Raw genomic sequence first — 25,950 nt, forward strand, 5'->3', positions numbered from 1 at the left:
TGAATTGGTTGGTTATGATGTGGTAACTGTCCCTGGGGGGTGCATGGCCGGGGTATTTAGCTTCTCTCTGAAATTTTTATCCTAGTTTGCAGAACCATTAGTTTTTTGGAAGCTTTAACACATCCGTGTGCGTGGTCAGGGTATTTTCTCCCCTCTTGAAATACCTGACAGAGGGAGATAGAGAGACCTCTTGCAGCAACTTCTCTGTATCAGACCAGTCACAGGAGATGACCTGAAAAAATCAGCTATCATACACCGTATCATGTAAACAAATACATCTTGCAAATTTTCTAAGGATCTACAGTCGGCCGTATATGCTGGATGGATATGACTGGATTATTATAGTCTGTCATTTCAGCATGAATTCAGGCACTATTTTAAGTGAGTATTATTTAATAGGCTGGAAGAAGCCTTTGGAGCTGTTATTATCTCTCATGTAAATGCACATTAAAGCAATTTGAACAGGCATATCATCTTCCTGATGGACTGTATCTCTCCTGTGGAAAGGCTGAGGGTTTTGTACTGTGCCACATGGGAGCTACCCGCCCTCTGGGATGGCAAACGGGAGGAGTGCGGACCCCCAGGATGGCACATGTGAGGACTGGCCAAGCTGCTGCCTGGGCTGTGGCCACGCGCTTAAGGATGCAAAGGAAACAGCTTTGCTTGGGAGGACCAGGGTAAATAAGTTTAGCACAAACTTTAGAGATGATTTCAGCGAGTCTGCATCGACTGACCATATCAATCGCTTCATTGCAGCAAGACCGGCCATGCTGCCTGCGGGTTGCAGATACGTCGGGAACCAGGAGCCCGCTGGGGAGGGAAAAGTTTCAAGGTCCAAAGAGCAACCTCTGGGAAACCACTGGCTTTGGAGGGCCAGGAGCCATGGGGAAGGACCGCACGGCTTCACTGTTTATTAACAAACAGCAGAGAGCCACGGAGAGTGAGTGGGTAGGAGGGATAAAATCCCACGCAGCACAGAAAGCTGCTTGATGGGGATGCTGCTGTAAGAGACATCCATGGCAGGGGAAAACAGGATCTTCCGATTATGGTCTTGAAATTGCCGTAAAAGTAGGTTACATTTGTACTTGTTCTCCATCCCTGCCCCAGCCCGGGAGAGTTGCCTCTGGCTGCACCGTGCCCGGCTCTGGCCGCAGCCGGCGGGCCGCCCTCAGAAGCAGGCAGCAGTCCCCAGCTGCCTCGTGATATTATTATTTTTTTATTCACCTCAATAAAAATCTGTGATTCATTAAGTGCTTGTCATGTTTTGATACATGGATCAGGAACTGATCAATAGCCAGCCAAATTTAATAAAAAGGAGCTCTATTCTTGGGAAATGAGCTTGTTACCATGCCAACTATCGATCTTTCCTGACAGGCTGCTGTAAGTCGCAAAATGGGGTCCTGATGGGTAGGTCGGTCTCCCTGCCTGCCTGCCTGCCTGCCAGGAACGATACCGATTGCAGCCTCTGTATTTAAAAGACTTTGGAGACAACCCTATTTTTTAATACTGCCTCTATGTAATTCTTTGGCAAAGGTTCTAGATTGCCTGGAGCTAGCGGAAATCATCCAAAGGCTTTATTTTTCTTGCTGGCTCTAAGGTGGTGGAAATATAAGACAGAAGGGAGCAGAGCTCTGGTTCTGCACTGGAGCCTCCCGGGGCAAGGAGGGATGGAGCCCGACGCCAGCCCAGGTGGCTGCCTTGCTGATGCATGATGTGCCAGCCATTGCCTGGTCCCTGCCTGCCACTAATGCCGCAGCATTTTTCCTTGTGATGTTAATAACTTAACGTGAGCCAGATGGTGTTAAACAGCACCAAACCGATCCCCTGCCAGGTGGATTTCTCCAGCTGACCATGGTAGGCAGGACAGATTTGCATCCTGAGGAAGAGAGATGCTCTGTGGAGTCCCAGGGTTGCTCTTCTGAGCTTCCCATGCTGATCCTAAGTCCCTGAATTTGAAGCGTTGGTGTTGCAGCCATTCTCTGGCATGGGTGATGCTGAAAGATTTGGGAGTAAAAGCTGAATATGGACGAGGAGGAAGGGGTTTGTCAAATGCAAATAACCCATCCCCAAGGTTTTGATTTGCCTGATCCAATTTACAATGTTCCTAGATTTTTATTTGCACTTTATTCTCCTTTTATTTCCCAGAAGGAAGGTGGGCAGGGCTGTCTGCTGCCAGGGCAGGCTGCCTGGGGACCCGGGCCGTGTCCTTACCTCTGCCAGGGGCTGCGTGGCAGCCTGGCACAAAGAGGAAGCGTTTTCCAAGTACAAAACACACCATGAGTTTTGGCCCCATCGTTCTCCTTCAGCGCTTGGTCCAAAATACACTGGGATCAGTAGAGACAGATTTCAGTGGTCTCTGGCCCTCTCGCAGTCCAACTCATTTAAACACGTCCTTGAAACATGTGGGAACCCACATCCTTCTCCAGGACAGCCACTTAGGTCAGTGTTTGAGGGTTTAAGAATGGATGGTGAATTGTAATTGGGGCAGCAAAAGCTTTATAGGCTTAGAAAATGCAATTCTGTGCTCAGTACAATCCCTGAGACTTCCCTAGAATACTTTATCCAGCCAAAAGTGAGACAAAGGTAGAATTTGATGTGGAAGATCTCACCAAAGTCACCTGGGGAGAGAGCGTGTGATGTAATTCCTTCATGGCTTTTCCAGATTACATACTGTAAAGCTTATTATGATTTGACATCGACATTAGCCCTGCGTTGGGTGGGGGGTTGGACTCAAGACCTCCAGAGGTCCCTTCCAACCAACATTTTTCCATGATTTCATCTCAGAGATGTGATGTGAGGTCTAACACGGAAATGAAAATGCAACTGGTATTCTTGGGTGTTCGGACTTGGAGGGCAGTAAGAGCTGACATCAAAACCTGAATATTTCTCAGAACTATTTGTGTATATGAGGTGCCAGAACAGCCCTGGTCCCTTGGCTATGCAAAACGGAGGTTATTGAACACTGTTGTTTGCTGCAGTTATCAGAAAGGTTGCCAGCAGCAAGCGCCCGCCCTTGTGTCTGCTCTCGGCATTCCTCCTCCTTGGGCTTAGCTCATTCCAAACTCCCCGTTTCAAGATTCCTTCTTTCAAAGATTTTTCTCTAGGAAAAATCAGCAGACATCTCCGTAGAGTTTGTTAACGTGGGTCGTTCAATATACAACAAAGGTGAAATTCTTCAGTAAGGTTTAATAACCCCCAACCTCTCTCTGTCCCTGCAGTATTTTACGCTGGCGTGGCATGGCAGCGAGCGCTGAGCAGAGACGGGGTGGAGCAGCCCTTTGAATTAAGCGTATGCATGCCAAATTGAGCCTAAAATAAAACTCTTCTTAAAATCCAGTTGTTTTTGGGAATGGACTGCCGGATCAGATCCCCACTGCCTGTGCAGAGCCCGGTGAGGTTTTAGCACAATACCGACTGCATATTCTGTTTTCTGTTGCAGATTGCACTGGAGCCTTGAAGACAAATGAGACCAGTCGGGTGCCAACAGCAGTGCGATGCCGACGAGAGAGAGGGGCCCCTCCGAAAGCCACAGGAGGAGGAAGGCCAGCAGCACTGTTTGCAGGAGCAGAGATGCGGTTCCTGCTGCCGCTCCCGGGCGAGCAGCCCCTGCCCCGCTCCGCCAGCCCAGCTTTCGCCTCTCCACCAGCAGACATCGAAACAGCCCGGCAGGTTCAGCGGGAACGCCAGCAGTGGGATAACCAACTTGGAAAATGCCTCTTGCTTAGGAGAGAAAGAAAAGCCCAGCTCGCCAGTGTTAGCTCTGCGGGCAGCTGCCTTCACTGCCTGCCGGGAGCGAGGGGCTCCGCATCAGCACGAACCCGAGCGAGGGGAGAGAGACCAAGCTCAGGGGTGCCAGAGGGTTTGTGTTTTCGTGTACTCAAGGAGCCTGCTCTGCAGTTTTTAAGATGGATCAGCAGCCTTGCATCGTGTCGTGATTTGGCTGCAAGTTGAGCCGAATGTGTATTATCTCCCCAGGCTCATGGTATGCCTCTCCTCCCCGCCTAATATGCGAATATACAGCGAGAGTTTTACAGACAAGATAATGTGTTTTGGCTGTGTGAAATAGTAATGTTCTTCCTATAGGAGAAAAATTTAATTTTGCTCTGAATTCCACTATAACCAGACAGCTCTCCATTTATATCCTGGATAATAAATCAAAGCAACATGAAGCCTCGTGCACAGAACTAAAGTGGTTTCTTAAAGCAAATTTGGCAGGAAATAAGTCATCATCTTAAAAAGCCAGTTCACTCTCCATATACACGATGCCACCAACTCTTTGCTAAAAACTGCAATCAGGCACGAAAAGTCATTTGGTGAAAAATAGAGAGAAATCTGTGAGCTCTAGCGATGTTCTGTGAGATAGGCCATATGATTCTGTTATCAAAATAACACATAACTTTGTCAGAGAAATCACCCCATGAGTTCTCTTTGACTCCTGGGTTTGCAGTGCCCAGGTACTCGAATATCACAAGGGCCATTAGTTTGGCTTCGTACAAAAATAAGGTCATGCTGGTATCACATCTTCCCTCTGTGCTTTTCCTCTTTCTTCTTGCTTCCTCAGCTAATATTGTTATTTTTTCTTAGGGTTTTTTTTTTCCCAGCCTTCCTTTCTAGTTTCTATTTCTATCGTGCAAACATGCCATGGCAAAGCGATGTAAGCAATGCATAATATATTTGCAGTAATGTATGATTCATTTACTAGCTTTCATAATTAATGTGGCTGTGTTTTACATACACAGTACTTCCTGCATGCATTTTATGATGTGAACACTCTTCAAAATCTAATAAAATGTAATCCATTAAAAACAATAGTACTATTCCTGTGATGAGATTTGTGTGCAGATTTGCAGCAGCTACAGCAAAAACTTGGTGCTGAGCTTATATTCTAAACAGCGATTTTATGCTGCTATTTTATGCAGCTCCTAATTCTCAAGGTGGAAATTATTATAATGATATATATTATTATAGTGATAACACAGTTGGTCTGGGTATCATCTGCTTTCATACCCTGAAAGCTTTCCAACCCAAATAATTTTTCTATCTGCTGTCTCGAGTTCAGTAACAAATACAAAATTACGTTGAGTTTACGAAGAAACATATACAGCAGCATCTGTAAACTATTAGCTAAATAATGCCAACATCTGCACCTCCAAAAAGCTCATCCTTGCCTGGGGCTTGGGGGGGCTGAGAGCACACGCAGCCTCATGGTCTGGGCCCAAAGACCCTGTTCCCAAAGATATTTATGCATCTAGTTGCCATCAGTATCAGCAAGAGTTAGGAACTGCCAAAGAGCTCAGGCCATGCACTTTATTTACACATTATTCTCCTCCTAGAGAGGATTTGAGAACCCCAAATTATTTTGCACCCCATGGAGAAGAAAGCCGATGTGGCCATTTGTGTGTTGTTCCTTGACACACTGTTTCAGGCAGATGGATTTGGGAGATTTTAGTTTCCTATCTTTGTACTAAAAATGTGTGTAAAATAATTTCCGACAACAAAATCTACACTTAGGAATGACTCAATCTAACATGAATATGTTGAAAATTCAAAATGGATATGAAAAATGGATATAATTTCCAGCGTAAGGCTAGAAATCTTGTTCCCATCTCTCCAGATACCAGACTGAAATTTTGCCCGGTGTTCTCCAGCCAAATCCTCATTAAAGCCGACAGGCACAAACCATCCCAGCTCGGCGGTGGTGTGGGGTTGGGGGATTTACCTCTGCCGAGGCTCTGACCCCGGGCTTGGGCAAGGGCGGCCAAATCAGCCCCGTGCTGCTGGTGCATTAGCACTTCACACCTGCACAGCACCTCGGGGCTGCCTTGGCTGGCAGCAGGTGAGGAGCATCACTGACTTCAGTAAGTTAAGCCTGGGCTTGTGTTTTCTGGGGTGGGTTTTGCAGTGTGGGGGTGTGTAACAGGGAAATGCAGGATTTTCTGAATGCTGCTGGTTGGGACAGCAAGAAGGATAGCTGCACCTTCAGTATGATTCCAACCCGCTGGTGTTGCTGGACTCGCATCAGGCTTTCCCTGAAGTATTTGAAATGCAGATTTTTTTCAAAGGTATTGTAAGTGTGGCTTTTGGACTTTGCTGGGTCCCTCCTGGTGAATGTTTCCCTGCTGGGGCAGCTGCCTGTGCTGCATGGACAGCTTTGCTATTTCTCTGTGAGTGGGATCGGTGCAAGCCTACGTGTAGTGGCTGATGCTCCTCCAAGATGGGGAGTGTGTGCTCCTGCCAGCCGTGCTCGGCAGGGAGAGCTGCTGCCGCTGGGAGCTGCTTCCCTGGCCGTGGCACTACGGGAAAGGTGGAAAAACCTTTCACGTGGAAAAATGAGCTAAAGACCTTAAGGCCCAAATCCTACCATTTAGAGAGATCAATACTGCTGTAACTGTTGGGAAGTGAAATCTGCAGCAGCACGGATCTGATGTGCTGTGTCCCTGTCTAGGGCGAACCTACCAGCCCCTCGTGTGGGCTCCCGGGCTGGGGACGCACACACGCACCCCCCCAGCGCACTCAGCCTCGTGCTCGGCCACCTCCCGCCTCGCGTGCTGCAGGGAGGCGGTCATGGCAGTGGCAAGGGATGCCTGGCACAGTGCCCTCCTGGCATCTTGGGAGGAGGCTGGTAAAACTGGTCATTTCTAATGTTTTCTAGTTCTGATCAGAGAACTGGATTTTTTTTCCCTGCATTTGAGGAGGCTTATTTTAGCATTGACTTACTGCTTGGATCTTTGGGGCTGGAGGTTATCCTGTATTTTTTCCCAGATCTTGGATTAGTTTTGCATGTTTATTCTTATTTCTACCTTTGCGCGCTTTTTTAAGAATTGCTAAATTCAATATTTAGAGGAGAAAACTCATGTAAATGTATCTCTGTGCCCTGTAAAAGTTCAAGAAATGCAAAGAAGTGGATGGGGAAGGGATGAAGCAGCAGTGCTGTTCTAAAACACCAATATTTGAAAAGTGTGTTTTAAGTGAGTCTCTTCAATATTGGAGACCTGGCAGTGACTTCTGCCTCTGGCAGGTGTGTGCAGGTGATGCTGAACCTTTCCTGGCAACTGCAGCTGTACCTATTTTGCTGCAATCCCAGCAGGTGTTTTTGCCACAGGGCCCATTCTCCTTCTGCCAACGAAGCTATGGGGGGGCTGCTCCCCTGGGCAGGCAAAGCCCCTATGCCATATCTATGCAGAACCGCTGGAAGTGGCAATATTTCTGACTCGGGCACATGACAATAGGGGCTGCCAAATGGCCTGGCTCCAGCCTGGGCTGCGCTGTGGCTCACGCCGGCACACGAGTGGGGCTTGGCCTCGGCGTGGGGTGCTGCCCCTCGGCCCCAGCCTGCAAAGTGCCACATCAGAGCTCTGCTCTCCAGTGTCAGGGCCTCTGGTGTCCTAAATGGGTGAGAACCCCCTGGGACACGTGTCTACCCAGGTGGCCTTCTGTCCCCAAAGGCTGACCTCCAGCTGGGAGGTCTCTGCCCCTCCAGCCACCTCCCCTCAGCATGGTCCCTACCCTGGCCCCCTGACGGCACCGGCTCCAAGTCTGCCTCCTGTCCGCTGGGGAGAAGGGGCAGAAAGTTCCTCTTTGGGGGAGGTTTGGGGAGGGAGGAACAGCTCAGCCCGGCTCAGCGGGAGCCTCCCAGGAATGCAACAGCAGCTCAGGCGCATATGGGGGGCTCTGGATCGTCCCCTTGCATGGCCTGACGCTGTGGCCAGGAGGGCTGAGACCCTGCTCAAAGCATTGCTTTGGAGGAGGGTCAAAGGGACAAGTTTTGGGGGGAAACGCAGGACAAATGCTGGACCTGGAAGACCTTTACTCTGCCTGATGTGGAGGAAAACTCCCAGGGGTGTTCAAAGAAAACAGCTAATTACTGTTCATATGGGAGGAAGAACAGCACAGCTGGGGTGAGGGGGGAAGCTGCAGACCCCTTTGTGGGGCAGGGGGGAGCGGAGAGGGGCAGGGGCAGGGGGCTGCGGCACTGCCGGCAGCACCTCCTGCTCGCACCCCACCTCCGCCAAGCGCCGTGCCGAGGGTCCTGGCATGGGGTGCCTCTGGGGCTGGGGGTTCCCCAGTCGTGTGCAGCCGTGCTGCAGGGCGGAGGGGGGGGGTGCGCGCAGGGGCTTTCCGCGGGCGCGGAGAGGCAGCGCGGATGCCTGAGCGCTTCTTTCTGCATCCAAAGTGCCAGGGATTTAAAGGATATCATATATATATATATATTTAAGTTTTTTTTTCCCCTGCACCAGTAAGCCCCGGGTTCATTTGCACCTTTAGTTCTCGTCGTTTCAGGGCGGGCTGCGGTACAGCAGCCGCTGCTGCCTGTGCATTAAACGAGAAATAAAATAGAAATAAATGTCCGCATCTGTCCCCTTTTTAAGGCAAACGGCAAAATCATTTCGTGTCTCCTGGTCCGGCCAGATCCGGCCAAGGACCGTGGGGAGACCCCAATGTCTGGGGAAAACTTGCAGCTCCCTCCTGCAAACGAGGGGTGCGAAATCTTGTGAGATAAAATGATGGAGCAAAGCGGGGGCGGGAAATCTCTGTAAATAGGTTGAGCATCGGGAGCCTTTGTGCCCAGGTCGCCTTGGAAGGCGGAGGGGCGTCGGGGGTGCCCGTCCCTCCCGGAGCCCCTTTCTCTGCTCTCTGACATGGTGGCATCAAAGGAGCCGCCGGGAGGTCTGTGCACAGCCGTGTCCCCGAAATTTGCGCCTGGGAAGGGAGGCAAAACCAGGCGATATTAATATATTTCTGAACGGCGAAATATTGAATGTTTCTGTACGTGCGCGTTGCCAGAGGTTTGCACAGTTTGTCTGAAAACACCCGGAGTTGGAGGCGGAGGAAAGGGAGGGGAATTTTAATAAAAACCATTTGTCACTTGTCTTCAATTAGGGCCCAGAAATTTAGTAAAAAATAAAAAAAAAGTCTTTTTTTTTTTTTTTCTCACTTGCCGTCGGGATCGAGAGGTAAACGCGGCGCCCATGCAACGATTTCAGGGCTTGGCGTTAAATGGAGAGAGAAAATACAGGCGGTGCTGTCGCGATCCGTGTCGGCGTGGCCGCCCCCCCCCCCCACTCCCCCGACCCGCCGGCCGCTCATGCCCCGCACACGCCCCGCCGGGCTCCGCCGCTTTCCCCCCGCTGGAACGGGCTTCTCCGCCCGGAGCCGGACCCCCGACGGGCCGCGGGGCCCCCGCCGGGCTCGGGAGCGGCGGCACGGGGAGACCGGGCTCCGGGGGCTTCGCACTGCGGCTCCCTGCAGCCCTCAGCCGGGCGTGCGGGGGGGGGGGGGGGGGTGTCCGTTGCAAGGTGGGGTGCCCTCAATTTTTCCCCAGTGCCATCGGGGGAGCCCCGAGCCGCCGGGGCTTCTCCCTCGCCGGGGCCGGGCAGCCACGGAGCCTCCCGTCCCCGTGTCCCGGGCAGGTGATGGGCACCTGGGAAGCGAACACCCGCCCCGATATTCCCCTGCATCTTAGTGTCCGTGACAAATAGAGGCAACGTGAGCCAGGCAAGGGGGAGGAGGGAGGGAAAGGCAGGCACACAATAGCCAGGCAAATTGTTAGCAACTCCGGCGTTCGGGGAAGCCGGTACTGTAACTGCGCTCTCATCAGTCACCGCTCCTGAAGTGATAGTAAAAATGCATCTAAACATGCTGCGGTGTGATATATAAAAGCACAGCGGGATGAGCTGCTTTCCAAAAAGGGACTTGGTGATTGGATATGCCTTGGCATGATTGACAAGAGCTTAGTTTGGTAAAGAGAAGACACGCAAGCTTTCACAGCGGGATTTCTTTTCTAAAATATATCACACTAGCCTTTGAAAAGCGCCGCACACTATAAGGGAAATAAGGTTGCTTTATAGTGCGCTGACATTTCTTTAAAACACAACTAAGATCAAAAAAAGAAATAAAATGTGTTCCAAACACAATGTTTTAATTAGTTTATTCTGTGCATTTGCTTTTATCTGGTGTATATATCACGGATCCCCACCCTTTAATTAAAACAACTGGCTGCCTATACAACAGCAGAGACAAATGCTTAACTTTCTCCTTTGTAGCTACAAGCAAACGCAATTTACTACAGCTCTCGCAATAGTTTTTAAAATAAACGTGGACGCCTTGAAAGCTATCGGGGAATGGGCGAAGGTAGCGGGAAATGGCTGTTTCCTGGCTTTGAAAACTTGAGAGGATGTGAAGTCCCGCGGCCAGCCCTGCCCGCTGCCCTGCCCGCACCCTGCCCGCAGCGCTCGCCCGCGGGCTCGCAGCCCTGCCGAGGGAATTTAAACGCAACGAGGGCACGTAGCTGCCTTCAGCTGGGAGCCGCAATTGAAGGGCTGCGATGGGGCTTTCTGTTTGCTCGGCTGCTTTTTGGATTTGTTTTGGTTTCTCTCTCTTTTTCTCCTTTTTTTTCTTTTTCTTTTTTCTTTTTTTTTTTGTTTTTTTGGTGCGGTCCCCATCGAAGCCCAGGTTACCGCCAGCCCTCCCGCCCCCGGCACCGCCCGCTCCGGGGTTGATCACTTGAGGCACCTTTTCTACCGCGATGTCCCCCGCCTCTGCCCGACAATGTTCCCGTTACGGAACTGATCCTCCGGGGAAGGGAATAAAAGTCCCTTAAAAGGCATCGACTCCTTCACCCCGTGGCAAGCACACCGCTTACAGGGGGGGTTAATTGTGCCGGGGGGGCCCGTCGCTGCCCCCCGCGCCCGGGGTGCGCTCCCTGCGCGCCCGCGTCCCGCAGCGCGGGGCCTGCGCGGGGCGGCGGAGGAAACGCGCTGCCTCGGGGTATTCGATAGGGAAAATAGAGGGGGGCAGCTCAGACCGGCGGGGGGTCCTCAACCGGCCCGAAATCTGGGGATTTCGGCAGCAAGAGGGGAGTTGGCTCTCCCTGGAGCCCCGCGGCCGCAGGCAGAGGGCGAATCGCCCTGGTGCGAACCGGCCCCCGGGCGAGGGGGGCATTCGGGCAGGAGCCCCCGCCCCACGCCCCGCTGCCGTTATTCGCCCCGCTTTGGCCCCAGGGCTTCGAGGGGGGTTTTACCGGCGACAGCGGCTCCCGTTGCGGGGCTATTTAACCCACGGAAGCGTGGGAGCGCTGAGCCCGGTTCCTCCCGGGAGCCGCGGCCGCCCAGCCTGCGCCGTCCCACGGCCCGCCGGAGCGGCCGGACCCCGTCGGGGCTGCGGGCTGGAGGGGCCGCTGGACCGCTTCGTTCCTCGTTGGCGAAGGGAGTGGGGCAGGCGGCGAAAGGAGCGGGAGAGGGTCCTACCCCGCAGCTGTGCGGCGGCACCGCTTTTCCCGGGGAGGAAAAAAGGGAATGGGCAGATCACCCCAAGGCGACCGGCGGGGACGGGTCCCCAGGCCGGAGGGGCGACGAGGGGCTCGGCTCGGTCCCCGGCATCTTAGGGAAAGCCCCCGGTGGTTGCGGGGAGAGTCGCTGGGCGATGGAGCCAGAGGAAGGATGGCGAAAGGCGAGCGGCGGAAACGGCGCAGCCCTAGTTTTGGTGGTTTGGTTTTTTGTTGGTTTTTTCTTTCCTAAGACCTTAAATCTTTCAACGCGTTGTTCCAACACGTCCTAGGGGCTGGCGAAATCGTGTCCCCATCTTTAGGGGATGCCGGGCGGCGGGAGACACCCTCGGTGCCCGCCGCCGGGGTGCCCGTCGGTGCGCCGGGACGGCGCTGCCAGAGCCGATGTTGGGCGCACGGCCCGACCCCGCGGGCTGGGGCCGGAGCCGGAGCCCACCTGCGGCCCCCCGAGGGCCCTCTGCTCCTCCGGGCCACCCCGCAGTCCACCACCGGAGCGGCAGCAGACCGCTGCGCTCCGGGGCCGCGGGAAGCCGGGACTGCCGCTGCCGTCCCTCCGGCTCCGGGCCGCGGCGGTGCCCGGTGCTGTGGGAGAAGAGCTGGAAGCGAGAGGAAACTCCGCGCTTCCCCCCAGGGCTCCCGGCGGCGGGGAGAGCGCCCGAGCCCCGGCACACCCCGGAGCTCGCCGTGTGGCGGGCGCGGGTGTCCCCGCAGCCGCCCCGGGGACCTGCTGCAGGCTGGGGGCGGTCCCCGGGACGGGCTTGGGGTCGCCCCCCGGAGCCTGGCAGCTCCCCCCGCTTGGGCCCCGGCGGCTAGAAACCGCTGTCTCCGGCCCCTGGGGGTGCCGGTTCAAACGGGGAGATTTGCACCCAGGGAACGGGTTTGTTACCGGGGTTTACACCTGCTGTGAGGCCCCGGGGCGGCTCGGCGGGGAGAGGCGGGCGAGCCCGCGAGCAGCGGGCGGGGCCCCGGGCCCCCGGGACGGGCTGGACCGGGGTTGATCTGGGGACGGAGCCCCACGTCCCCCGGCTGCTCCGTCCTCTGCGGTGCGCCCGGGGCTGCGGGGCAGGACGCAGGCGTCCCCGCCGTGCCCGGGCAGGGATGCGGGGCAGCTCCGCGGGGTGCCCGGAGCCTCCCGGGGCCCCGGCAGCCGTCGAGGCCGGGCCGGGCCGCTCCGCAGCGCCGCCTCGTGCCCGGCTCCGCGCCAGGCCCCGCCGGCAGCCGCCGCCGGGAGGGCACGGGCGGAGGCAGCTCCCGCAGCCCCGCTCTCCTCAGCCCCGCTCTCCTCAGCCCCGCTCTCGGCCCCGCTCGTCGGGGCCGGCACGTTTCTGGGGGGCTGAAGAAGCGGGGCGGGGGCTCCTCCGGGGATCCGTGCACAAGCCCTCCTGCCCTTCCCCTCCCGTTATCCCCACCGATTCCTCAGCGCATCGCCGCGCTCACTGCGGGTCAAACCCCAGCCTCAGCACGGCCGGGGCCTCCCGGCCCACCTCGGCTTCCCGTCGGGTGGGGAGGCTCTGCCCAGCCGGGCCCGGGCCCCGGGGAAAGGCCCGGGGCGGGAGGGGGCCGGCTACCCCGGGAGCGGGCTCGGAAACAGCCGGGGCGCGGGGGCAGCGGCCCCGGCACGCCGGGGAAAGGGCGGCTCTGCCCCAGCAGCTGATGCCGGGCGGGCGGCTCCCGAGGCCAGGATGCCTCCCCGGAGCCCGGGGCTTGCGGTTGCCCCTCAGGGCTCAGTCACGCAGAAAGGCTGACTAAAGTCTGTGTCCCCCGCAAGAGAGGGACAATAGAGCCACCCTCCGGGTCACAGGTCACCTCCTCGCTGATTGAGATATTCGCCACGTCCCCCACCCCCTCCGCTCCTCGGAGGCGCGGGGGGATTCCAAGGGGGCGGCCGGAGGGCGAGGATGCTCTCGGCCGGGCCGGGGTACCGAAGGCCCGGCTTCCTCATCCTCCTGCTCCCGGGTCTGCACCGTGCCCCGTAGCAATGGCTTTGCAGGGGGCTTTTCCCCCTTCCAGAGGGTGGCCTTTCCCGGGGTCACTCCGGTGCGTGGCCATCTGGGTGCGTGGGCATCCCCACAGGGCTGCGACCCCCGCCCTCCCCTGCCCCTGGGTTTGCCTCGGGCCCCTTTGGGGCCACCGGACCCATTTATTCTGCAGCACCTTTAACTTGTCCTCGTGGCTTTCCCACTCGCTTCCGAGGCTGACGCGTGTTTTCCGCTCAGCTGAAGGGTCATTTTCATTTTTTGGGGAGCTTCTCCCCGTCACCACCAAACAGGCGACAAACCCCGGCCCGTGGGCGAGGATGCCGGTGCCGGCCCGGCTGCCTGGGCTGCAGGACGGAGTCCACTGGCACCTACATTTCCTCGCCGCTCAGGTCTTTCTGCTTGCCTCCGCCGGGCCTTTGATATTCCTCGCCCCCTCCCCTCGCCGAAGTTCAGACCTGTTTACTCCAGCCCGTATCTCTGAAGTTCAAATGTACATGTGATTCCCCCCTCCGCGGAGTGACAGCTACAATGGAAATGTCTCGTTCGCTCCTGGTTTGCATTTAATTACACTGGAGACGCAATATGTTTATGGCAGGAGAAAAACTACTTGTCTTTACGCTTGTTAGGGATATTCATTTATCCGCGATGCAGCGTGGTTTAAAAGCTATTTAAGGCATATGAAATATTCCCCTGGCCAGCCGGCTCGCAGGTCGGCGCGGGGGATTTTTGTTGCTCTTTCCCCGGGTTTGTTTTGCCTTTTCCTCGCACCCTCGGTGGAAGAGAAGAGGGAAACCCGCCGAGCCGCCGACCCCCCGCTCCCGGGGCCGTTGCCGACACTTCACCTGCCCCTGCCCCGCTGCGAAATCCGCCGTAACGGGTGGGCACCCACCGGGGACCACTTTTCCTCCTGCGCTGCAGGGCCCGGACCTTGCGGTCTTCCCCCTGGCAAGGCTCCCCGCACCGAGCCGGGGTGCCGGGGCAGGGCAGCGTTAAGCCCCGGGGGTCCCTGGGCCAGGGCGGGGGCAGCAGCGGGGGGAGCCCGGCGGGGAGGTCCGGGTCCGCCGCCGTGCGGGGCACCGGCGGGGCTCCGGGAGCGGGGGGACCCGCACCGCTTTCCAGGGGTTTTGCATTTTTGTGGCTGTTAAATTCCCAAATCACCCCAAAGGGAAAAAAAAAAAAAAAGAGGTGGTGGCGGAGAATTACCCGAATATCTGCTCTTGACGTAAAGCAGGGGGTCTTTCTCCGCCTTCCCCTCGCTCGACGGGAGAAGGGGAGCCTGCGAGACTACTTTTCCGGTTGCTGTTGTTTGCACGTTTGCAATCGAGATAGATTTAAAAAGGAGAGAGATGCGATGTTCCCCCGCCTCTAGAAAATAAATCGGGATCGGCCAGAAATACCGCTGAATAAAAATGGAATTTACTGAAGTGGTAAAATACGTACAAAATATATTATACTTTTTTTTTAATTACGAAGGCACGGGAGAAAAAAAAATCATAGGCCATACCGACAATGCTCTTAAAAAGATAAACGCGTTTTATGCCATTTTTGGTCCCCGAGCCGGCAAATCCCAGCCAGGAAGCGATCGGGTGCAAATAGTGCCTGTACGGATATTGCCGGGCGCACACGCCCAGGCAAAGTTGGCAGAGTCGAAATGGGAAACGTATAAAAAAGATTTATAGGTTAATTGACGCGGCCCGATCCCCACGCAGGCTGCGGCGTGGCAGGGCTGCGGGCGCCGCTTTGCAAAGCCACCAGAGCCTCCCCGAGACGGCGAGTCCCCGTCCAAGGCTGCCCCGGCACCCCCGGGCGTCCTAGGACGTCCAAGGCTGCTCCGTACCCCCGGCCCCCCCGGGATGCTTTTGCCGAAGCCCGGCCGTGCCGCGCTGCCGGCGCGCGGGGATTTTTCAAGGCGAAAGAAACAAATTAATTTTTACTTTTTATTGTTTTTTTAAAGCTTCTCCCGCCGCGGAGCCACGCTCGCTCCCTCTCCCCGGGCCGGAGGGTTTCTCCACGTCCCCCCACGCCGCCCGGCCGGGGCAGCCGCAGCCCCGCCTGGCGTGGGCACCGGGGCGGGCGGCGCGGCGTGGCCCCCGCTCGCCTGCCGGCTCCCTGCCGCCGGCGGCCCCGGCCCGGCCCCGGCGCATCCCATTAGGGACAGACAATGCGCCGGGCTACACGTGAGGCCTCGCACAAGCAGGGGTCAGTCGCCCTCGGTCGCTCCAGGTCGGCGACTTCAGAGGCGCTGCCCTCCCCGGCGCTCAGCTGACGGGCTAATTGAATTATGCCCCCTTTTTTCTTTCTTTCTTTCTTTTTTCTTTTTCTTTTTTTTTTTTTTTTGGGTGGTTGTTGCCGAGAAAACCCAACACGTGCGGGAGGTAATTAATTACCCCGCCGCGGCCCTCCGGAGACAGGCAGGTAGAGCCGCCGCGGAGCAGCGAAGGGGGAGCGCGGCCTCGCCCCGCCGCCGCCGGGCCCCGGGGGCCGCAGCTCGGTGCCCGGCTGTCCCCGGCCCTGCCCGGCCCGGCCCGGCCCGGCTGCCCCGCGCCCCAGCTCCCGGCCGCGCTGCGGAGAGGGCTCCGGTCCTGCCGGGTCCTCCCCGCGCAAGAGCCGCGGGGCGTAGCGCGGGCGCGCAGCGAAGGCGGCTCCGGCCCCCCCGGGCGGGTCCCCCCCGCGCCCGCCTCTTGTTGTTCTGCTGCGATCGTGCACTAACGGCAGCGAGGGACTCACCTTCCGACTTTGGGACTGTTCTTGGCGGCCGTGGCCTGGGAAATTTGAGTGTTTGACGGGCACCGGTGTTACCTCTCGGGGAGATTTTATATCGGTGGCTTTTTTTTTTCCGTTCCTTTTCTTTTTTTTTTTTTTTTCCCCCTCCCTGCAAACCCTAAAATAAAGAATGCGAAGCCTTTGCCGGGGCTGATTGGGGGGAACGATGTGAAAGGGCCGCGGTTATAAAGCGCTGCTTGAAGCGGGCTCTCAATGCGTCTCTGAACTTGATCAGATTTTACGTTTCCTGCAGAGAGCCGGCGGCGAGGCTGAGACCTGCCCAATAGCCAGACTCGGGGGCTCAGCAAATCTCAGGATATTACAATTACAGCCATCTTTCTTTCTGCCTTTTATTTCCACTCTTGCTCCCCATAGTTCTTTGCAAATGCTTTCCAGAACAGAAAATGAGTGGATTTATAGCGCTGTCTGCAACTGATAATTATTCCAAGGCAGAACGTTGCCTTTGCAAAATAAAATTAAAAAGAAAAGAAAGAGGAAAAAAAGGAAAGAAAGAGACGGGGGGGGGGGGGGGGGGGAAAAGATAAACGAGTGTAGGAAAAACACGGCGCAGGAGCCGCCGTGCCGGGCGCTGCTCGGCCGAGCTCGGCGGGCCGGCGGGGAGGGAGGGGACGGAGCCCCGCTGCCCGCGGAGCGGGGTGCGACCCCCCGCCGCTGCCCCCGCCGGGGAGCGAGGGAGGGAAGAGGCGGCTGAAGTCGGGCCGGGGAAGTTCGCCCCGGCCCGGGCAAGCTGCGCCCCGCGCCCCCGCGGGGCTGGGGGTAGGAGCGGGCTCTCCGCGCTCGGCTCGGGGCCGTCCTGCCCTCGCCTTTAGTCAACAAAGGCGAAAGTAAAAAGAAATAGGAAAATGGAACTAAAATTAAGAATAAAGACGAACGGAGAAACCACCCCCAAGGCGCCGGCTGGAGTTTAACGGGTTTTTATTTTTGCAGCAGCGCGGCGGCTTTGCAGCGGCTTTACGCCTCCCCCCGCGCCGCCCCGGGCGAGCGTCCCGCGCGGCGTGGGGGGGCACGGCACGGCACGGCGGGACACGCGGGGGGGCGGGGGCAGCGGGGCAGCGCGCACGGCCACGCAGCGGGACACAGGGACACGCACCGTGCGTGCGCGGCCGCCCCGCCAGTACAGAGGCCGCGGGGCTCCGCGGGGCTCCGCTCCGCTCCCCGCCGCTCCGCTCCGCGCCGCTCCCCCCGTCCTGTCCCGTCCCGTCCCGTCCCGTCCGTCCCCCCCCGTTTTACCTGCGAGGCGCCCGCGCCCAATCAGCGCCCCCGGCGGCGCGGGGCGCGTGCCAATCAAGCGCGCCGCCGCCAATGGGACGGCGGGCGGCGGGTCAGGTGACGCGGCGGCCGGCGGCTCCCCATTGGCGCGGCGCGGCCTGGCCCCGGCGTTGGTTTATGTGCGAGGCGCGGGCGGGCGCCCCGTCAGTGCCCCGACGGCGCCGAGCGGGAGCGCGGCCGCGCTGCGCCTCGCCCTGCTGCGCCGCCCGGCCCGGCCCGGCCCGGCCCGGCGCGGGGGGCGGGCGCCTCTGGGGGCGGGCGGCTTTTTGGGGCCGGTGTTGTGTTGTTTTTGTGTCGGACGGGGGGTGCTCGCCTCGCTGCCCGCCCGCGGCCGGGGGCCGCGCCTGCCCGCGGCGGGGGGCGGGGGTGCGCTTCGGGGTGGTTTTGTACTTTTTTGGGGGCGGGCGGGCGGGAGGAGGGGGGGGCAGGCTGCCGCCGCGCCGACGGCCCCGCGCCCATGACGATGCTGCTGGACGGAGGGCCGCAGTTCCCGGCGCTGGGGGTGGGCGGCTTCGCGGCGCCCCGCCACCACGAGATGCCGGGCCGCGACGCCGCCGCCGCCGCCGCCGCCGGCATGGGGCTGGGCCCCTTCGGGGACTCCTCGCACGCCGCCGCCGCCGCCTTCAAGCTGAACGCGGCCCCGCACGACCTCGCCGCCGGGCAGAGCTCGGCGTTCACGCCGCAGGCGCCGGGCTACGCCAGCGCCCTGGGCCACCACCACCATCACCACCACCACGCCGGCCAGGTGCCCTCCTACGGCGGGGCCGCCGCCTTCAACTCCACCCGCGACTTTCTCTTTCGCAACCGCGGCTCCGGCATCGCGGACGCCGCCTCCGGCACGGCGCAGCACGGGCTTTTCGGCGGCTCCCCCGGCGCTTTGCACGGCCCCGGCGGCATCCCGGACACCCCGGGCTACCTGCTCTTCCCGGGGCTCCACGAGCAGAGCCCGAGCCACACGTCCCCCAACGGGCATGTGGACAACGGGCAGATGCACCTGGGGCTGCGCGGGGACCTCTTCGGGCGGCCGGATCCCTACCGGGCCGTCTCCAGCCCCCGCACGGACCCTTACGCCGGCGCCCAGTTCCACAACTACAACCACATGAACATGAATATGGGCATGAACGTGGCGGCCCACCACCACCACCACCACCACCACGGCCCCGGGGCTTTCTTTCGGTACATGCGCCAGCCCATCAAGCAAGAATTGTCCTGCAAGTGGCTCGACGAGAGCCAGCTCAGCCGGCCCAAGAAGAGCTGCGACAGGACTTTCAGCACCATGCACGAGCTGGTGACCCATGTCACCATGGAGCACGTCGGGGGGCCGGAGCAGAACAACCACATCTGCTACTGGGACGAGTGTCCGCGGGAAGGCAAGTCCTTCAAGGCGAAATACAAACTGGTCAACCACATTCGGGTGCACACGGGGGAGAAGCCCTTCCCCTGCCCCTTCCCGGGCTGCGGCAAGATCTTTGCCCGCTCCGAGAACCTCAAGATTCACAAGCGGACGCACACAGGTAAGGCCCGGGCCCCCCCGGGCACACGCCTCCCGCGGGGCTGCGCGGACGGGCCGGCGGCCGCGGGAGCGGGCGGGTGCGCGGCCCCGCCGCCGCTCTCGGGCCCTGCGCGCCTCTGCGGAGGGAGCCATGGACATGCTAATGAAAGCTCATTTTCGGTGACTTCCGCTCCTCTTTATTTGATTTTCAGGCCTGCTCGGCGTCTCTCCTAATTAAATCAGCGATACTTTTGTCAAAGTGTTTTTATTTGCAGCCCCGTCTCCCCTTCAGCCTCTGCCCGCGTGGAGGGAAGCGAGGGGGAAGGCAGGAAGCAAACGTATTTTGGCTTCTGTCCTCGAGTACGACTCGTAAAGCTGTCCGAGCCGCTGAATTTATCTCGGGTCTTCTCCCTTCCCGGGCTCGCCCAGCCGCCGTCCCCGCCCGAGCACGGCGCGGGTCTGGCGGGAGGCGAGTTAAAAGTAACAAAGGCTGACCCGAATTTATCCGGCACGTAACAAACCCTGCTATCCATCTTCCCCTTCTCCGTTTTTTTGGGGTGCTTGCGTATCCCCAAGGTGGGGTGAGCGGGGCAGAGGCCGTCCTGGGAGGAGGCAGGCGGGGATGGAGAGGGGAACGGCCCTCCTTCATCCTCTCTGAATTTCACAGGTGAGAAGCCCTTCAAGTGCGAGTTTGAGGGCTGCGACAGGCGCTTCGCCAACAGCAGCGACAGGAAGAAACACATGCACGTCCACACCTCGGACAAGCCCTACATCTGCAAGGTGTGCGACAAATCCTACACCCACCCCAGCTCACTTAGGAAACACATGAAGGTAATCACCCCTGCGCCCCAGCCCTTTCCTCCCTGAGCAGGGATGCTCAGTCGCTGGCGTGCTCAGGGCTCGTTTCCCCGCGGCAGGGCAGAGCTGAACGGTGCCGGCCGCAGAGCTCCACGCTCCCGGCACGGCCCAGGCGGTCCCCGGTGTCTAGGCCGTGGCTGGAGCACAGCCCGGGGAAGTGGCGGAGTTTCTTTTTGTGCTCCCACCGCTGCAAACGCTGCCCGGTTTCCAGAGCGTGGCCGGGTGCTGGAGGGCTGTGCCGGTACAACCTGGCCTGTGGCTGCAGCCCCCCGCGCCGGGACGCTGCAGCGAAGTGGCCGGCAGCCGAGGCAGGCGTTTGCCGCTGGTGCTCGGGGTGGCCGGCGAGGCATGAACCGCCTGCTTGCCGGGCAGGGGCCGAGCGCTGGACCCCGGTGCCCCTCCTGCATGGGGGAGCATTCCAGCCCGGCTCAGCGGGGTGGCGGGGACCCCGAGCTCGCTCCCATCTCTGCCTCTTGGTTTTAGGTGCATGAATCCCAGGGGTCGGACTCTTCCCCTGCAGCCAGTTCGGGGTACGAGTCCTCCACCCCCCCTGCGGTGGGCTCCGCCGGCAGTAAGGACTCCACTAAAACGCCGCCGGCCGCCCTTCAGAGTAACCCCGGCCACAACCCTGGACTGCCCCCCAATTTTAATGAGTGGTATGTGTGAAGGCAGCTGCCGCCCAGCCAGAGACTGGACCAAATGTGTTGGGAACAAGGAAAAAAAAAAAGGACAAACCAAGCCAACTGCAGCTCGCTCCCACGGAAATGGAGTTTCCACACCGACGACCGCATAGGGCTACACCTAGTTAACTGCCAGGATCCGGAGGGGGGGGGGTGTCTTTTATTATTATATTATAATTATTACTATTTTTTGCAAGCCCAGACGCTGGACTAGCCATGTCCTTTTCTCAGGATTGGATTTGGGTTTTTTTGTTGTCATTTTTTGCAGTCGCAGTCGTTTCTTTGATTTTTTTTTTTTTTCCTCCCCGCACCAGTCCCTCTTCCTCCGATTCCCCACTTTTTTTATTTTTAATTTGTTCTGGTTTTCCTTCTTTCGGTGGGATGTTGACATGAGGATGACAATTCTCCTTCGCCTTAGTGGTGATTGTTTAAACTTACAGTCTTAAACCGTGCCAAAGTCCTGTTATGTCTTGAACTTTCCTCTCTAGCTTCTCTGCTCTCCTCTTTCTCCTCTCTCTCCAAGCATTACACTTGTGAATGTATTCTCGTCTGATGGGGTCGGTCAGTATTTTTCAGGATGAGGATGTGGTGTTTATTCTACCCAGATTGTGACGTTTAGTATAACAGTTGCCTTTTTGTAATAACTTTTTTTGTAAATACATATCCATGATGCCATATTTATCGTTCGTAATTTAATTATTGATACAAAGTGCCGGGAACTGAAGAATATTTATGGGGGAGAAAAAAATTGTTTTCTAACAAAAAAAAAAAAAGCAAACAACAAAAAAAAATTCCAACTCTGTACAGCTTTTGGTTATAACTGCTTTAGCATTAAAAGTTTATTGTTTTGGAAAGAGCCGTTTTTGACCTCCTCCGGGGGACGGGGGCAGCCGCGGGCGCCGTCGCGGGCCGGGTTCGCCGCTGCCGCCGGGGCCGGGCCGCTGTTTTCGGGCTGGCGATGCCGGCTGAAGCCTCCTCTCGCCGCCGCTTTCCCTCCGGTCCCTTTGTCCCCGCCCTCCGCCGCCCCTCCGCTTCGCTTCCCCGCCGCCTTCCCGAGCGGACGGAGCCCGCGGCGCGGCGCCGCCGAGGGAGAGGAGCGCCGGGGGCAGCGGGGCCGCCTCGACGGGGAGGCCCCGACGGTGAGTACCGGGCCGGGGCGGCGCGGCGCCCGGCGCCCCTTGCATGCATCGCGGGGCTGCGGGGCCCGGCGAGCCGCTCAGGACCGGCCCCGCCGCCACCGGGCTGCTTCCCGGCGGGACCCCGCGGCGACTTCGCGGCGCGCCGGACTTTCTCCGTTATCGCCTGTTGGGTTTTTTTTTTTTTTGTCTTTATTCCTGACTAGGGTGCAGAAAAGCTTCCCCGTCCTCAGGAGAGAAAAGGGGTCCAGCAGAGAAATCTCACCCGAGTAACTTCTCCTCCGGCGCCGCCCAGGAGCCCCAAGCAGCCAGAGCGACGGTGGAAGCCGCCCCCCCCCGCAAACCTCCGTGTCCCCGGCGGCCGGCAGACGCCCGTGGCCCCGGCGGGCCGGCCGGAGCTCCGGCGGGGATGCAGACGGCCTCCTGCCCCGGCGGAGCGCGGCCGGTGCTCCCCGCCAGCGCGGCCGGCCCGGGCGGCCGGCTCCGCAGCCGCATCCTCCCTCAGAGCGCAGGGACCTTACCGCGGGCTAACCCCAGCTCCGGGGGGAGGCAGGGGCCCGCTCCACGGGCTCCGCACCTCCGCTGACCGGGAGAGACCCCAGACAGGCCCGTCTTGAACTTGACTTGGGGCACTGCGGGAGGACGGGGCGGTCCGTCCCCTCCAGCCTGCCGCAGGGTCCGCTCGGGCAAGCAACCCGCGAAACCTTACATGCTTTAAAAATTAAACGAATCTACCCTCTTCTCCCTCAAAAAAAAAAAAAAAAGAAAAAGGTTTATCGGGCAGGGAAGGACGGGCGGAAGGTGGATCGCAGCCTCTGCGGTTGCACATCTGAAAAATAACATCCCCCAAGCCCGGCGCTGGCGGGTTTTCCGCTCCTCGCTGCCCGGCCTGGCCCCTTGAAATAGTTCCCTTCGAGGTACCCCGGCCAGACATGGATCTCCGCTTCTTTTATGCTGTGAAGGCTTTCTCTCGCTGTGCGCAGAGCCGATCCCGGGGGCTGGACGCGGAGCGCTGCTGGCCCGGGCCCTTCCCGGGGAGCGAGCGGGGCCGCCCCGCACCGCGGCCGGCGAGGAGGAGCGGAGCCGCCGGGGGCCGTCGGGTTTTCCTTGGACACCCACCTGGGTCGCGTCTGCGTCGCTCCGGACCGCGCCAGGCCTGGAAACGTGCCGGTAGGCTCGGCTTCGTTACTGCTTTGCTCGGAACCGGGGAGGCGCGGGGTGCGCAAGGCTCCGCGGGTGCGCAGGGCTGGGCGGCGGAGACCCCGGGACGGGTGCCGCGGGGCGTCTGCTGCTGTCGGTCCCCGAAACGCCGTCCCAGAGCGGGGGGCTCCGCTGTGGCCGGGGTTGTCCGGCGCCCTGTCCCGCGGGCGGCCGGGAGGATGCAGCGTCTCCGTGCCCGGAGGAGCGGCCCCGCCGGGGGCTGGGTGCGGGGGGGGCCTTCCTGGCCCCGCAGCGGCTCCAGGTGGTCCCCGGGGCCCTCAGGCCGTGCTGGCATACCTGCCCTCATGCTTGCCCCCGCAGTTGCTTCCTTGGGCTGGCAGCACAACCCCAGCCACCTTTATAGCAAGGACTTAAAACCAGCATCCTGGATCCAGGGATTTGGCTTTCCCTGGGTAGCCAGGCGGTCCCCCACCCTGGGCCCATCCAGCCAGGGCTAGCACCCAGTATGGGGAAAGGGGGAGCAACCCACTTTGTTGTCTGCACCCCACTGAGGTCAGGGGCCCCCCTCAGCCACTCTGCAGTGTCTGTCCGTCCGTGTGCCCCCCCAAAATGGGGCATGGATGGGGAAGGGGCAGCTGGGGAGTGTGCGTGTGTATGGTTTGGAATGGAGGCGTGGGTTTGGGATGGGTGCAAAAAGGGCCAGGGACCTGTTTGGCTGTGAAATGTTTGCAAAGCACGGGGTTCAGCACCGACACGGTGAGGGGGGGCAGGAGGGCCGTGTCCCCCCAGCACGGCACGCTGTGCTGGTGGGCACTGCTCTCCATGCAGTGCCTCTGCCCACCGGCTGCTGCTGGCCCCGACCCCTTGGGGTGAAGGCCAGGGAGGACCTGTCTCACCCTGCTGCCGAGTCCTCAGCTCTCATGGACAAATAAGAAGGGTTTTTCTGTAAAAAGAAGCAAAAAGGCTCTGTTCCTCACCCTTGCCCGTTGCAGGGAGATGTGGAGAGTCCCAGAACAGGAAAGACCCTGCCTTTTTCCCAGATTTCTTAGGCTGGTTTTGTGAGTTGGGGTGAGACAGCTCATGATTTTCAATGCCAGGGCCTGGCAGCAGGGACTTGCAGGCATTCCCTCTGCTCACAGCTCGGGCGAAAGCGTTATAGAGCCGGCCAGGGCAGGACAGCGTTGGCAGAGCAGGTGCCATGTTAGCTCAGCTTTTAGTGTGTCATTAATAATGGATTTTGTGTCGCACCCCAGAAGAGTCCCAGGACTGTTCACAAAAAGGGGCCGTATTCTGCTGTCCTCTCCCAGACTGGCAGCTCCCTTGAAGTCGCTGTGCTTGCTTGTATGAGCGGGATTAGGTGGATTTGTCCCCAAATAAACAGAACTCAGGATGGTTTTCTAAAGGGGGTAATGTTGATTCATTGTACTATAAAGAATCTAAGCAGAGGCAGGCGATGAGCTGGAGCCATTCCTTCTCTACCACGCTTTATGAGCCATGAATATTTTGATTCCTTTGGCGTCATTGTTTTTGCATATCTGTCTCTGTGTCTGGTGTAATCCTCTGAAAATGATATATTTTTTTTTCAAGCTTTGTGCGTGCCATTAGCAGCTAGTGGTTGCACACAGTGTGAAGGCAGAGTCCTGAAGGCATTTGATCAGGTTGTGTTGAAGCGTCTCAGCGCTACGGCACAAGGAATTAAGTTCCTATAGTAACTCTGTCGGTTGTAAAGCTCCGAAGCAGTGGATAGGGTGTAGTATGGTGTGTTTGCATTTTTTTTTAATATGATGTTCCCAGATTAAAAGCACCACACACTAACACCAGCTCTTTTAGCTGAGGCTAACTTTCAGGATTGTTTGATAAACCATCCCTGTTATTTATACTGTTAGTATGATCAAACTGTATGGAAAATATCCCTGCAGAGATGCACTCTTGTTTTGGAGAGGTAAAACTCTAGAGGAAGCCTTAAATTCTTTGCAGAAATCTAATTTTATTGTGGCGTGTGCAGAAGGAAACAATTTGTATCGTACTGACTAATCTGTGCATCCCCTGAACTAAGACATTTGGTTAACCTTACTGTGCTATTTGTGTGGGTTAAAAATATAATCTATGTCTTCCAAGTGCCTACTCACCTGGACATAACTGCAGGCAGTAAAAATGCTTGCGTGAGAGCTTACACCGGTGAGTGAGAATGGCAAAGCAAGGACCTGCTCTGCCGACTTGAGAGGAGACGGTTTAGGATGGCATTACAGACATCTGTTCTGTACTAGCTGTGGAAAACCCTCTGCAGAAACCGGGGAAGGCAGTTGTCTAAGGAGGCGCAGATATATTTTAATATTAAGATGCTAATTTTTATTCTCAGTAAAGAAGGTTGTGTGCTGCTTAGGTGTTCTTTTAGCTAACGGGTCGGTAATGTTTCTCCATTTCAAATGTTTGTGTGAAAAGAAACTTTAATAAAAAGGGCCTGGGGAAAAAAAAGAGTTTAGCTGAATGATTTTGTTTTGGCAACTTGTTCAATAGTGGCAGCTTTGAAATTGCCAAAGCTCGACTTTGAAATGGTTGAATGGGCGATACGTGAAGTTCCTTCTGAGGGAGACCCAGCTCGCATGTTGAGGATTCATTCTTGTGCACGCTGGGCAAGGTAGCCTGACCTGGGACAGCTGGGAAACTCGGAGGGGAAAAGTCACCGGTGGTCCTGCCGGCTGGAAAGAGGCTGTGGAAGCTGGAGAGGCTTAACGGCTGAGGAGCATAAAGGATATGTGCAGAAAGGGCTATTCCCATGGTTTTGTCCTTTTTCAGAGCGTCGTATAATCCTGGTTTGGGCCTGTGGTAGTCCCGTGGGGGCTTTGGGGCACTTGGCACGGCGGAGCAAGGGGCTGGGCAGAGATCCCGAAGCTTTTGAGGAGGCTGTGCCCTACCTGGCTTCCAGCGTCTCCGTCTCCAGTGTTTGGGCCGAAACTGGTCTGTGGGCAGGAAAAAAGTGGAACGTTGGCAGGGTTTGGTATGGGGGGGAGGGCGCGGAAAAAGTGTTTTGCTGTGCAGCCTGTGCCGAGGGCTGTGCATGGGCAGGTGCGGGGTTGTCACCGCTCCCGTGCTTCAGAGGGAGCGGAGTGGGGTTTTGGAGCAGAAATGAGTGTTGTGCTTTATTCACAGGCTGGGACGTGGCTTTTAGCTGGCAGGGTCACAGCAGGGTAGAAAACGTCAGGATTTTGGTTTCTGCTAGCTATGGGCTTGCTACATTTGTATGCCACAGCGAATAACCGCTTTGGAAAATATAGCTACAGCCAGAAAGGCTCGAGAGGTAGTGAAT

At 58.0% G+C, this 25,950-nt stretch overlaps 1 protein-coding gene across 1 annotated transcript; it reads left to right on the plus strand.

Annotated features, from left to right (window-relative positions):
• Positions 1-17,773: 17,773 nt before the first annotated feature.
• ZIC3 (Zic family zinc finger 3) lies at positions 17,774-20,332 on the plus strand. The gene is made up of 3 exons (XM_075513151.1): positions 17,774-18,830; positions 19,476-19,639; positions 20,150-20,332. Exons 1-3 carry the CDS (start codon positions 17,774-17,776, stop codon positions 20,330-20,332), a joined length of 1,404 nt encoding a protein of 467 aa, XP_075369266.1.
• The last annotated feature ends 5,618 nt before the right edge of the window (positions 20,333-25,950 follow it).

This window comes from Mycteria americana, chromosome 10 (genome assembly GCF_035582795.1).
Source record: "Mycteria americana isolate JAX WOST 10 ecotype Jacksonville Zoo and Gardens chromosome 10, USCA_MyAme_1.0, whole genome shotgun sequence".
Lineage (NCBI taxonomy): Eukaryota > Metazoa > Chordata > Aves > Ciconiiformes > Ciconiidae > Mycteria > Mycteria americana.